This window comes from Myotis daubentonii, chromosome 1 (assembly GCF_963259705.1).
Source record: "Myotis daubentonii chromosome 1, mMyoDau2.1, whole genome shotgun sequence".
Lineage (NCBI taxonomy): Eukaryota > Metazoa > Chordata > Mammalia > Chiroptera > Vespertilionidae > Myotis > Myotis daubentonii.
In genome coordinates, this window is record NC_081840.1 from 70,608,786 (window position 1) to 70,622,945 (window position 14,160).

Sequence of the window (14,160 nt, forward strand, 5' to 3'; positions counted from 1 at the left end):
ACAAATCTATGGGCTTTCATTTCAAAGCAAAATTTTCTTTTATACGTTTCAAAAGTTTACTACTCAGATATTTCTTCTATATAGGCCATATACTACTAGTAAATTCCAAAAGTAATCAGATTTACCCTCCATTAACTATTTCCAAGGACCTTTACACTAAGCTAAGTGTTTTTACACGCCTGACTTCACTTAATCCTCACCACAGCCTTAAGAACAGTTTGAATCCTGCTTCCTTCTACTTCCTAGCTCTGGATAGTCATCCCTCCTTTTACAGACAAGGCAACTGAGACTCAGATAAAAAGAGGCAGCGCCAAGTCACTTCCTAAGAACAAATTGTTAAAGGAAGCAAAAACAATGGTATAAAGTCACCCTATGGGAAAAGTGGACTGACTTAAAAATGCACCATAGGGGCAGGCGGGATTTTGGGGGGGAGGGGGGGGCGGAGGGGGGAGACGGAAGGAGGGATGCATTGTTCAAAAAAGAAAAACTGTAGCCAATGGCAGCACCAAATTAAACTCAGCCACACTAAATAAATGTAAAACTTGTTATGCATGTCCCAAGCCTGCCCCTTAGCTACTCCACTCCCAACCAGACTGGACCCCTAGGTCTATCACCAAGAACCAAGAACCACTAAGTTCAACACTGGCAAAGATACAGAAGAGCCAGCCTTAACTCCAGTTCTCAGGTTGAGGTAGGTGGAGGTCTCAAGAAAATGAATCAGGTATGTTGGCTTAAGCACAGAGTCCAACCAAATGAGTTTTTAAGTACTACTTTTGAGATTTCTCTAGGATCGGCCTCATATGAGTGAATGGTAGCCTATGTTGTGATCCAAGAGTGTAAAAACAGTAGATGTTAAGGGCAGTGACAGAAAATCATGCTTAGAAATGTGGAAGGCACCATTAAAAAAGAACTAAGCCAGAATCCCTAAGGGAAAAGATATAGCAATAGGGTAAAGACACTTATTTGCTTAGAGATTTATGGTGTCAAGAGTTTGATTTATGACTTATAAGTAAAGGCATAAAAAACAACCAAATAGCTAATGTATGGAAAGGGAACTCAGGGAAAAATCAAACTTGTGCCAAAGAGCTTAGTTCACCAACAAAAGAATTCCCAACAAAGGTATATCTCCACTAAGAACCCCACATAACTAACCACATTGGATCTAACTGTTCAACAAATCCTTTGGTTTCTAACATTCTATGATTTTAATAATTTATAGCTCTTGGATGTATCTTAAACTCTTCCCTTAGACCAGCGGTTCTCAACCTGTGGGTCGTGACCCCTTTGGCGGTCAAACAACCCTTTCACAGGGGTCACCTAAGACCATCCTGCATATCAGATATTTACATTACAATTCATAACAGTAGCAACATTACAGTTATGAAGTAGCAACGAAAATAATTTTATGGTTGGGTCACAACATGAGGAACTGTATTTAAAGGGCCAGAAGGTTGAGAACCACTGCCTTAGACTATAATTATTCAAAATTAATTATTATATCATTCTATCTATCTGATTTCTAAAAAAAAATACCCAAAGAGTGCCACAAACATAGTGAGCACACAGAGAATTATTATAGACCAACTCCTATAAGAGATGGATAAACTGCACGTACCAGTAAAAATCATAGACTGACTGTAGGATGGATTGTTTTACATAAAAAGGTGATAGTGGACGATAATAGTTGAAAAGCATTCCAGTGAGAGAAATAGAAAATCACCATTAGGCAAAAACCAGTAACAACTGCTTCATGCAAACACCACTAATGGATGCTAAAATCATGAGGGAAAATGTGATGTGAGAAAAAGGATATTTGCATAATTATGAAGGATATCCCTTACAAAGTACAAGGGAGAAACTTGGCAGGCACCACACCTTAACCAAGTGAATAAGGTTAACCTCACCAGCAATAAGACATATGAAGACATGAACCCCATGATAGGATGCACTGAGAAGGGCACCATATCACTCTGAGCTATTCTTGCCAAAAATGTTTACACTTAATCTATTCATGAGAAAACACCAAACACAAACTTAGGGATGTTCTACAAAACTACTGAACAGTGCTCTTCCAAAGTGTCAAGACCAGCCGTGGGCAAACTACGGCCCGCGGGCCGGATCTGGCCCATTTGAAATGAATAAAACTAAAAAAAAAAAAAAAAAAAAAAAGACCGTACCCTTTTATGTAATGATGTTTACTTTGAATTTATATTAGTTCACACAAACACTCCATCCATGCTTTTGTTCCAGCCCTCCGGTCCAGTTTAAGAACCCATTGTGGCCCTCGAGTCAAAAAGTTTGCCCACCCCTGGTCAAGACCATAAAAGACAAGATTATAGTTAAAAAAAAGTCACAGATTAAAGGTGACTAAGAAAACATTACAATTAAATCTAATGCATGATCCTGGAATAGAAATGGAACAGTGGATCCTGGAATAGAGCAAGGTCATTAGTGAAAAACAAATAAACAAAAAACATTCAAAAAAGGTCTATAAATTAATAAACTGTATTGCATAAAAATTAATATTTGATTCTGACAATTATACTATAGCTACATAACATATTAACATTATGGCAAGCAGAGTGAAAGGTATATAGAAATTCTTGTAATATTTCTGCAACTTTTCTGTAAGTTTAAAATTATTTCATTTATATATATATATATATATATATATATATATATATATATATAGAGAGAGAGAGAGAGAGAGAGAGAGAGAGAGAGAGAGAGAGAGAAGGGTAGAGATAGGTGAAGAGCTCAAGAAAACGAACCAAATGTATTGGCTTAAGCACAGAAAGCCTAGCCAAATTAGTTTTTAAATACTCCTTTTGAGGTTTCTCTAGGAATAGTCATCTTCCTATATAATAAAACCCTAATATGCAAATTGACCGACCAGCGGAACAACCAGTGGAACAACTGGTTGCTATAATGCACACTGACTACCAGGTGGCAGACACTCAACTGGGGGCAGCTCCTGAGTTGAGCGTCTGCCACCTCCCCCCACCCCCCTGCCAGAGGGAGATGACCAGCAGTGGCGATCAGGAGGGGCAGGGCTGGCCGGCAAGCACCCCACCAGTCACCTCCTGCAAAGCAGCAGTCAGTCATCCGACCCTTCCTGCCACCCATGCACAAATTTTGCGCACCGAACCTCTAGTTTATATATACATATCTAATCTAATAATAGACAAACATGGTAATTGACCGTACCTTCGCTACGCTTTCCATCGGCTGATCAGGGTGATATGCAAATTAACTGCCAACAAAGATGGCGGTTAACCGCCAACAAAGATGGCGGTTAATTTGCATACATAGTCGCAATGCTGGGAGGCGAAAGGGGAAGGACGGGAGAAGCCGCCTGTTGCTGATGGTGATCCAAAACCCAGGTGGCAGGCAAGAGCCAGGTGGCAGGGCAAAGGCGAAGAACCAGGGTTGCCTTTGCCTGGCGTGAACTATGCAGTTGGGAGAGGGGCACCGGGCCACTGGGAACAGGAACTATGCAGCCGGGAGAGGGGCGTCGGCTCCTGGGAGCAGGGTGGGAACTTCCTGGGGTTTGCATCAGGCAGCCAGGAGTAGGGCGTGAACTATGCAGCCGGGAGAGGGGCGCCGGGCAACTGGGAACAGGAACTATGCAGCCGGGAGAGGTGCGCCAGGCTCCTGGGAGCAGGGCGGGAACTTCCCAGGGTGGGCGTCAGGCAGCCAGGAGTGGGGCCAGAGCTTCTGCTGCATTGCCATGGCAACGCGGCAGAAGTTCCCGCCCCATAGCTGCTTGCTTATTCACTTACTCGCTCATTCATTCACTCATTCACTTACTCACTCATTATTCACTCACTCACTCAGCAAACCGTCTCAGGTCCCTGGCACCAGGCCAGGCACTGAAGGTGAAGCAGGATAAGACAGAGCTATGTCCTCAAGATGTTAGTAATTCAGTAGGGCGAAGCAGGCACATGAACGAGGCAGTTGTACGCACAGATGCAGTGTACTGGGTTCTGTGAGGGCTGTAACTAATGCCGACTTTATTCTCTTGATAAAATGGGGCCTCGGGAACCAGGCCACCCCAAGCCTGTAGGCCTGTGCCTAGGCCAGTAGCGGCTGGGGTCCCGGAACATGACAGAGGGTGCAGGTCGGGCTGAGGAGTCTGGCTCCACCCTTCACCCCCCCACCCCCGAGTGCACAAATTTTTGTGCACTGGGCTACTAGTGTATATATAAAAATAAATACATATGTAGTGTTTAGGCAGTAAAATATAATCTGATAAGTAACAGTTGATTGGGCTGGGTGCTTTGACCTGAATAAGAAGGTTTAGAAAATAATTTGAGAGATGCAAATCAATGACTATGTCCTCAGCAAGTACTTAAATACAGTATGTCCTATATTCTCAGGGGCAAATATCCCGCTACTGTAAAATTGCAGAAAAGAAGATAATAGAATAAAGGTGAATTTAGGAGTTATGAGATATCAGATATCACAAAGTCCTACCCCTTCATGTCAACTTGGAGAATTCTGAGACCACAGAAGCTAAGGGATTTCCCAGGTTCAGTGCATTGACTTAGAAAGACAAACTTGTAATTTCAGTGGAAACAAAGAAACCATGGAGGAATGAGACTAGAGAGTGGAAGCCATCATATAAAATAAAAATTAAGCTGGGGGAAAAATTTATCTCTGAGCATATGCTACTATAAATTTCAGCTAGAAAGATGAAAGGATTAACAATAAGAAAGAAAGGCATAAAGAACCTAGAAGAAAATTTAAGTGAAGGATTTCTTTTTCATATCATAGGACAGGAAAGGAACTTGCTCAGCATAAAAGGAAAAATGAGAAAAAAAACACATAAAGTTAAGCATTTTCAAAATATAACAATTACTAAAAGCAAACAACAGAAAATATCTGCAAAAAATATCCTATATAATAAAGAGGTAATATGCAAATTAACCTTCACGCCCTCACAAGATGGCTGCCTAGGACCAGGCCAGCAGGGGGGTTAGTGGGGGGCCAAACGAATGAATAAGCAGGCTGCATGCGGCGACCAGGCCGGCAGGGAGGCTGTGAGGGGCAACCAGACTGGTGGGGGGTGGGGGGACAGTTGAGGGAGACTAGGCCAGCAGTGGGGGTAGTTGGGGGCGACCAGGCCAGCAGGGTGGGGGCAGTAAGAGGCGACCAGGCTGGTGGGGGGGGCAGTTAGGGGTGAACAGGCCAGTGGGGGGGGTACAGTTGGGGGCGGCCAGCCCAGCAGGGGGGGCAGTTGGGGGCAATTAGGCTGGCAGGGGAGGGCAGTGAGGGGCGACCAGGCCAGCAGAGGGGGGCAGTAGGGGGCAACCAGGCTGGCAGTGGGGGCAGTAAGGAATGACCAGAAGGGATGACCAGGCAGGCAGGGGTCGGGGGGCAGTTGGGGGCAACCTGGCTGGCAGCGGGGGGCAGTTAGGGGCAAACAGGCTGGCGGGGGGGGGGGCAATTAGGGGAGATCAGGCAGAGGTAGGTGAGCGATTAGGAGCCAGCGCTCCAGGATTGTGAGAGGGATGTCTAACTGCCGTCCCAGATTGGGGAGGGTGCAGGCTGGGCTGAGGGAACCCCCACCCCCTGCACAAATTTCATGCACCGGGCCTCTAGTGAACATATAAAGGATCAACATCCTTAACATATGCAGATCAATGAACAATAAACAATAGTAGCAAACTTCAATACAAAATTAGGCAAAAGACATGAGGCAGGTAATTCAAGAAGAAAACTAAATGGTCAATAAACAGTTGAGAAAACATACAATGTATTATAATAAAAATGCAAATTACAAGATACCATTCTCAATCCTTCATGTTTAAAATTAAATAATGACTCTCTTCAATGTTTGCAAAATTGTAAAGATATATATTCCCATGCCCTACTGGTAAAAGGATTAATACAATCTTTTTTATAGTAAATGGTCAATACACATCAGAATTCTTCAAAACATAAATACCTTTGATTTAAAATAGGCAGTGGTTCTCAAAGTGTGGTCAGTGAATTCCTGGAGTCCCTGAGACTGTCTCGGGGGTCTATAAGGGCAAAATTACCTTACAGAAATAGTAAGACATGATTTGCCTTTTCCCTGTGTGGTATGTGCAATGATAGTGCAAAAACAATGGCGGGTAAAGTTGCCAGCTCCTGAGCACAAATCAAGGCCGGCCACAACTGTCCTAGGAGTCACTGTATCTTCACAGTCACATACTTGCAGGAAACAAAAAGCCAGTTTTACTTAAGAATATCTTCAAATTCACTTATTAATACTCAACTTTTGAATACACATCTTTTTAACTTTTTATATGAGCAAATAAGAAGTAAACACAAAGCACGGGTACTGCATACAGAAGTCTGATGGTTGTCTCAAGGAAAAGCACTTTATGCTTGTTTGAGAGCTGAACTAGCTGCTTTTTCCATGAAACACCATTCTTTCTGGATTAAATGATGGACAGAGTATGATTATTCAGATTTGGGTATCTGGCAGACATTTTCTCAAAAATAAACAACGTGAGTCTGTCACTTCAAGAAAAACAAGTGATAATATTTGTTACCAATGATAAAATTTGAGCTTTCAAGGGAAAATTCAAATATTGGAAAATTCTGTATCCATCACCATAAGCTTGACAGCTTCACATCTTACAGATTTTTCTGATGCGATCAGGGAAGATATTAACAAATGCGATTTCTTTCGATGCTATGTAATGAAAGGTGGCAACATCTGGGAGACCTGTATAACTCACAACCAACGTTTTGCAAGTGAACAATGCATGATGATAAAAGTCAGGCATAGGTAAAAGATCCACTCAAAGTTCATGACAGGCCAATGGACTGTAATATAACAGAGTGGAAAGGGCCAATATACAGCTTCACATTCCACATTGCAATTAACCTTTAAGAAAATACCACTTGTTGGGTTTTATGTAGCAACAAAAATATCCACAATTATCAGAAAAGCCGATTAGATTACTCTTCCCTTTCCAACTACATATCTAATTGAGGCCAGAGTTTCTTCATATTCTATAGTCAAAACAACATATCAGAGCAGGTTGAAGGCAGAAGCAGATATCTTCCTTCTATTAAGGCAACATTTAAAAATTTTGCAAAAGTATAAAATGGCCATTTTCCCACTACTTTTTGAAATGATAGTTGTTAATCGAGTATGTTAAACATAACATGTTAACAAAAAAAGTAACATGTAATGGCTTTATTAGTTAATTTTTAAATAAATTAATCAGTAAATTTTCTTAAATTTCTCAGATTTAATTTATATTTTGGTAAATATCAATAGATATAACCAATATAAATAAATGTTCTTTTTCCGAGTGTAAAGAGATCTGCAGACTAAAAGTTTGAAAACTACTGATATGGTCATTCCCAATTTCTGGTAATCTAAAGTAAGAAAATAAGCAGACTTGGCATTATATACGTACAAAAATAATATTAAAAAATTAGAGGATAAAAAAAACCTCTTGATATCCAACAATAAGAAAATGGATGGTACATTGATATTGACTATTTGGAACACATTGTGAAGACTTTTTGAAGATAAGGAATGCTCACCATATGTTAATTGAGAAAAGCAAGGTCTATAAAGTATATCAGCAGAGACAGTACTATAGTGTGAAAAAAAGACTAGAAGGAAATAGATAAAATGTTAACAAAAAATTTCTGGGCTACAGTATTATAAAGACTTTTTTTATTTTCTTTCTTTTTTTTTTTTTTTTTTTTTTTTTTTTACTGAGCATGTCCTACTTTTAAAATCAGAAAAATTAAAATTTTAGCAACTTTTAAAAACATTTTAGTACTTTGATTTTTTAAAGGACTTAACATATGTGAATGTCACCAAAAACAATTGCTGCCGTTATTCTTAATAATACTGAAACTAATCAAGGCAGCTTACTATAGAATTCTGAACTGAAAATTATGAAACCTGTACTCAAGACAGTGTTTAGCCATTAAACATCTCTGGTATGTTTGACAAGTCACTTAACCTCTTTGAACCACCAGAAATTATCTTTCAGGTCCATACCCGACCAACTCTATCAAATCTAAAGATTGTGCAAGTCCTTTGCAAGGAACATCTAAAGTAAAACAGCGCTTGGTGAACACAAATACAGTGACCAGATGATGTTATAGAACTGTGCACCTGAAACCTGTATAATTCTATTAACCCGTGTCACCCCAATACATTCAACAAAAAGAAAAGAAAAATAAATAAACATAAAATAAAGTCAAACAGTGCTGCAGTGAAGCCAAGTCCAAAATCACACTCTTTATAAAATTCCCACCCATGCTGCTAAATGGCTCTTTAATTACTTCTGCTGATTAGTGCAGCCTCTGTAAATAGTTTCCAGTGGAAAAGTTTGTGATTCCCCAAGTGGTATTTTGAAGAAGTGAAAAGTATTGGGGCATATTATGAATAAAAGGGGGTTGGAGGGACATAAGAGAATAACCAAGGCCGAAACCGGTTTGGCTCAGTGGATAGAGCGTCGGCCTGTGGACTGAAAGGTCCCAGGTTCGATTCCGGTCAAGGGCATGTACCTGGGTTGCGGGCATATCCCCAGTGGGAGATGTGCAGGAGGCAGCTGATCGATGTTTCTCTCTCATCGATGTTTCTAACTATCTATCTCTCTCCCTTCCTCTCTGTAAAAAATCAATAAAATATATTAAAAAAAAAAAAAAAAGAGAATAACCAAGACAGCCTGGTACCCCAAACGAAGACAGTCCTTCATAAGTGCACTTCCTACGTGCATAAAAGTATGGGAAGGCTACCTCTATGGAGAGGACAAACCATTTGCTATGGAAAAAGAAAAAGAATGAGCGAGAAGGAGAAGAGGGAGGGGGAAAAAAAGAAAAGCAAGACTATAGTTGTAATATAAGTACATGAGAGAAGAATATCTAAATGTATGTTCTATTTTAAAACTATACAGAAATATCTACCTATTCCCTTAGCTGATGAGCCTTCACCCATTCACTGCTCATTGGCAGAGTTGGCAACAGTTAAAGACAGATCATTAAATTCCAATTCATCAGTTTTGTTCCTGGTTAGCAAGTCTGATAAAAAGATCTTAGACTATAAAAGGATAAATACTGCCTGAAATTAAATATGGTTAATTTTAGAAAGAGATCCCTTCATTTTACAGATTAGGAAAACTGAGTCCTTCAAAAAACTGAGATCATAAGACTTTCAACTTATGCTCCAATTGTCCTTTGTTAATACCAATTACCCAATAATCTCTCTTTCTTCAAGAAAATACTTCTATGGTGATGTCTGTTGAAGGACTGCACGTCAAGGACAGGGACGTCCTCCATTGGGGGCTACAGTGCTCAGTACCACAACACAAAATGGTACAAGTTGGAATTTGGTTTTGAGATCAAAGGAAAGGAAACAAGCATTTTAATCTTTTAATATGTCACAAATATAATAACCGGCTTTGTCCTGGACTGGATCTTTGTGTAATGTCTGGGCCTCAGTTTGCACATCTTTAAAATGAGGAAATCTATACTTCCTAAAGTCCTTCCTTAGAAAGTTGGATAATCCTAAAATCACTAAAAATAAATAAATAAAATGTGTTTTGGGGAGAAGGGAAGTATGACATATTCTTAGAACGTGTATACATATGGTTGTTCAAATGGCCAACCTTGAGCCAAGAGTGGAATCTCCAGGGTACGGTCTCTCTGGCTGGCTTGCGGACACTGGAGGGCCCTTCATTACATTAGAGAGCCATCGTCACACAGGAGGCCCGTCTGGCCTGTGCTCCCCAGTGTGTTTCCAGGGGCCAATTGAAAAGGGTCCTCCATGTCCTCCTTTTGAATCTACAACTGGTATTTCCACTTCAAGGGGGTCCTGCCTCCTGTCCTTCATCTCCAGTATCTGTCAATTAACCACTAGACATATTATGGAGCACCTCCCATGTGCACCCATCACGAAGCACAGACCAAGTTTTCAGTGCCCAACTGCTAACTTGAATTTAACTGATGCATCCAGTAAGACTCTCCAGAAGAAGGCGGGTGAAAGAAGACACCTCCTTCCCCACCCTGATCTCCTAGCACTGACAGGAGTGACACGTGGTTCCCGAGGGCTGGCGTGGCCGCCGGGCACAGCTGCAGCCGGCAAAGGGCGGCGAGCGGGGAGGGGTGGGCACTTACCTGGGGAACCTCTGCTTCAGCTTCCTCAGGCTCTGCCTGGTGGGAGGCACAGACACTAGGCACTGGGCTATCTCGTCGTACTGGGCTTTAGTCAGTATCATGTTGGGCCAGAGTCTGGGAGGTGGCGGGACAAGTAAAAAAACAGCCTGGGCTCGAGCAGCCTCGGTGCCGGGGGACCAGGGGTGGGCACACAGGGGCACGGCGCGGGGCCCCCCACTTCCCTGGCGGGCCCCCCAGCCCTCCACCCTCCGAGGAGCAGCTTAGGCTTCACCCGCAGCGCCGTGGCGGCGGGGGCGGGCTTTAGATCCGCCTGCCCGGCCCGCGCTTTCTGGGCAGCCGCAGTGGGCCCAACCGAAGGCAACGCCGCCATGTCAATTAAGGGCAAACCAATCAGGAAGCAGCGACCTCGGCGGAGGCGGAGCCTAAGCCTCAGCGAGCAGGTATCCGGGCAGCGACCACCTGGGATCCACCTGGGACGGTCGGAGCGCTCGCCCCGCGGGTTGCCAGCCTCAGTCCCGGCTCACAGACCCGGCAGCCAGGGCACGTGGGGCCCGCGATCCCTAAGCCTGAGCCCGCGGAGCCGCTGCCGGGGCGCGCGGTTTGAATACGCTTCTAGAAGCGCGGGTTTTAAAGCGACTCTGATTGGAGACGGACAGAGAAAGTGCCTTCCCCGGGACTCCGCGCGACGAGGGCGGGGCCCAGGGCCTAACCCCAGCATCTCCGTAGACACGGCGCCCGCCCAGCTTCTGCAGCTCCCGTGGCGGTTCTACGTGCTGGGAAACTAACTAGAAAACAAACCCCACGCCATCACTCAGCCCGCGGGGAAGAAGGCACCCCCACCCCGCCCGGTTAGGTGCTCGCGGGCTAAACCCTCTCCGCCCTCGTCTCGGTCTCCCCGGCCCGCGGGGCGCTGCACGAATGTGGGGAGAAAGAGTCAACGACTGACTGCTTTCCTCCAGACGCGGGGCGACCTCAGACCTCTCGAGGCACTTTTCCAGGACGTCAGACCCTCCTTCCATCGCTTTAAAAAATCATTTTGTTTCTTAGAAGGCCACGTGTTGTGTTTCTTTTCAAATTTTTAATATTTTCAGCAAATGAATGAAAAAGTGCTTGGTAGAGAACGGGTGTGGTTTTTTGTTTGTTTTCAATCTGGGGTGAGGCCTGGCTTAGAAATTCAGCTTAGATAGGCCTCCTTGGATAAATTCCTTAATCCATCCAAGCCTCAGTTCCTTTGTAAAAAAAAAATAAAATTTAGTAAGGTAGATGTTAAGCTTAAATAGGAAAGTAAAGAGCTCCTCGACATATTGTACAGCAGAGAGCCTAGGTCAGTGGTCAGCAAACGGCGGCTCGCGAGCCACATGCGGCTCTTTGGCCTCTTGAGTGTGGCTCTTCCACAAAATACCACGTCCGGCCCGCACAACAGTGCAGTTGAGTGGCCCATGAGCAGAAGTTGGTTTTCGGCCAGGGCGAAACAAGTATACAAGATGCGTGTGGATGGGAGAGTTGGAAGGGGTCGACCTCAGTGGACGTACCTTAATCAGATTGAGGACGTTTTTTAGCAAAGGCCAGTTTAGGAGTATCCTAATTAAGTTAGTAACAATGTACCTACCTATATAGTTGTGGGCGAAAGGGGCCACATGCTGACCTGACAAGCTCAGAAGAGGCCTGCATGTCAGTCTTGCAAACTCGGAGGCCTAAAGTAACCACAAAGGATGGTCTGAAATTAAACTTTAACTAAAAGCAGTTATGGTGGGCAGTTACATCCTAGGCTGGTATCTTCACTGACAAGGTCAACCTTTACCTTAACTTAACTGAGCCTAACTGTCTTTTTGCATCTATAACACACCCTTGAAATGTCTGGGCAACTTGTGACTTCCCTTTATCTGGAGCCCCTGGGGCACAACCAAATGTGCTGGGTCCCAGGACAGATGCCACAAATTCCTTCATCATCATGTTAATTGTTCCTGCACCCACCTAAGTATGTGTCCATCATTTTACTTTTTATCCAATCCCAGGGGTTTCCCTGCTTTGCTTATCCCTCCTCCTTAATCTATCATCAATGAATTTCATGTAACCCACCTATGTTCCTCCTTTGATTGCAATGTATAAATAGAAATGTAACCCCGCCATTCTCCGGAGCACTATCTCAATCTGTTGAGGTTCTGCTTCCAGGCATATGTCGACAGTTTGGCTCAAATAAACTCACAAAAATTCTTTACAGGTTTCAATGGTTTTTTACGTTAACATAGTTTAAGTTTAAAAAATTTGGCTCTCAAAAGAAATTTCAGTCGTTGTACTGTTGATATTTGGCTCTGTTGACGAATGAGTTTGCCGACCACTGGCCTAGGTAGACTACTTGATAATGATGGGTCATGGGGACTAGTGCTTACCAGCTATTGTTTAACAGGCCCCCTAGGCTTTGACTCACCTAATCCTCTAACTTCCTGTGAGGCAGGTACAAAGCCGTTATCACCTTCCCCCTCCCTTCCTACGGGGTGAATAAACTGAGGCCTGGAAAGGTTAAGCAACTTCCCAGAGGTCAGGACAGCAAGTAAGCAGCATGTATAAAGCTTAAACTGCTGAAGTTTGGTTCCAAAGTCTGTGCTCTAGCCCACTCTCTTGTATTTAATTACGACACCAAGTAGTCACACTCTCTTAGGCCAAAGGGTAAGCAGTTTTTTTGCACAGGAATAATCTATATTTCAAAGAATCTTTTTAAAAAGACTCACCACTTTATTTTCCTGGTAACAACGACGGATCCTGAATTCAGAAACCATGCTTTCGGTGTTTTCCCCCCTGAATATTTACATCAGAATGTTTTCTTGCCATATGCTTTGCATCTAGCTCTGGTTGTGTGACATTAGTACATAACTATTTATTTATGGCAGCGTGGCCTGGAGTTGCCACCTGGCTAGTTTGTTGCTGACCCTGCCATGACTTTTACATGAAAGCTCGCTGACGATAAGCAGACACCACTTGATCCCCCATTCCATTCTCCCTCCCACTTCCCTCTTTCCGATTCACAGCCAACAGATTTTTATAGAAAACGTCAGTTCAAGGATGTTTGCACGAGTTATTTTTTATAGTAACTCTTCTCTCTGGCTCTTGTCCTGCATTCACCCTCACAACCCTTAAGGAACAGGCCAGGTTTGTTTTTCTGTTTTTATTTTTAACATGCTGGCAGTTTACAGTTTTGACCCAAATCCAGTAGATTGTTTAGAGTTAGTGCCAGGGGAAAAGCACAGTTATGTTGCTGTTTTTGTTGGCAGTGACAGTAGCGTTGTTTATTAAGCACAAAATAGAAGCAAAGCAGAAATGTGTTATTCTTCTTGTCGTCGTTGTTGTTTAGGTGTTTTTAAATGTTCTTTTCATGTGAATTGCTTGGAGTAAGCCAATTATTCCTTTGAGGCCCCCTTTCCACCTCCCTTTCCCTACCTCCATCCTGTCCCATCTCTTGCAGAGCACTCCATGCCCCTCATCTGCCATTACTTGTCTACTAGCAAGAGCTGCCTTTCCATGCCGAGGTCCCCCCCACTGTTTCTCAGTCAGTCAGTCAGTAATACCAACCATGTGCCCGTTAAATGAAGTAGGGTCATGAAATGAAAACAATACCAAACTAAAAACCCGAAGAACTGGCTACCTGTTTAAAATTAGCTATAAATGCTGTGCCCTTGAGCAAGTGAAAGCTTTTCTAATCCTGAATGTACTCAGTGTAACGCCAAGAAATGGAACTTTTCTCATAGGGAGAAAGTATCTAGGAACTCGAAAAAAGCTTAGGAAATCGCAGCAACAAAATGTGTCAAAGTAGAGACTGGTGCAGCTCCCTGGGAAGATGGGCTGGAGTGAATCACTTGACCAGATTTCTTTCTGCCGATTCCTGGACAACGTGAATGATGAACAGTTTTAAAGGAGTGTGGGGCTTGGCAGGAAGGCAGCAGAAGGTCATTTCAAGAAGAGTGCTAAACACAAAGGACTAAAAATAAGAGTGAGCCAAGTCACGTGCATGGGAGAGCTATTCTG

The 14,160-nt window shown here is 43.2% G+C and overlaps 1 protein-coding gene across 3 annotated transcripts in view; it reads right to left on the reverse strand.

The window, feature by feature from the left end:
• Positions 1–10,449, reverse strand: part of CDIN1 (CDAN1 interacting nuclease 1) — a 219,063-nt gene extending 208,614 nt beyond the window's left edge. For all 3 annotated transcript variants that reach the window (XM_059705312.1, XM_059705302.1, XM_059705293.1), the window contains exon 1: positions 10,141–10,449. Coding sequence is in view for 2 of the 3 variants with exons in the window: in XM_059705302.1 (XP_059561285.1) it covers positions 10,141–10,241 (101 nt within the window). In the remaining variant the exon portion in view is untranslated. The remainder of the gene's footprint in view (positions 1–10,140) is intronic.
• Between the last annotated feature and the right edge of the window lie 3,711 nt (positions 10,450–14,160).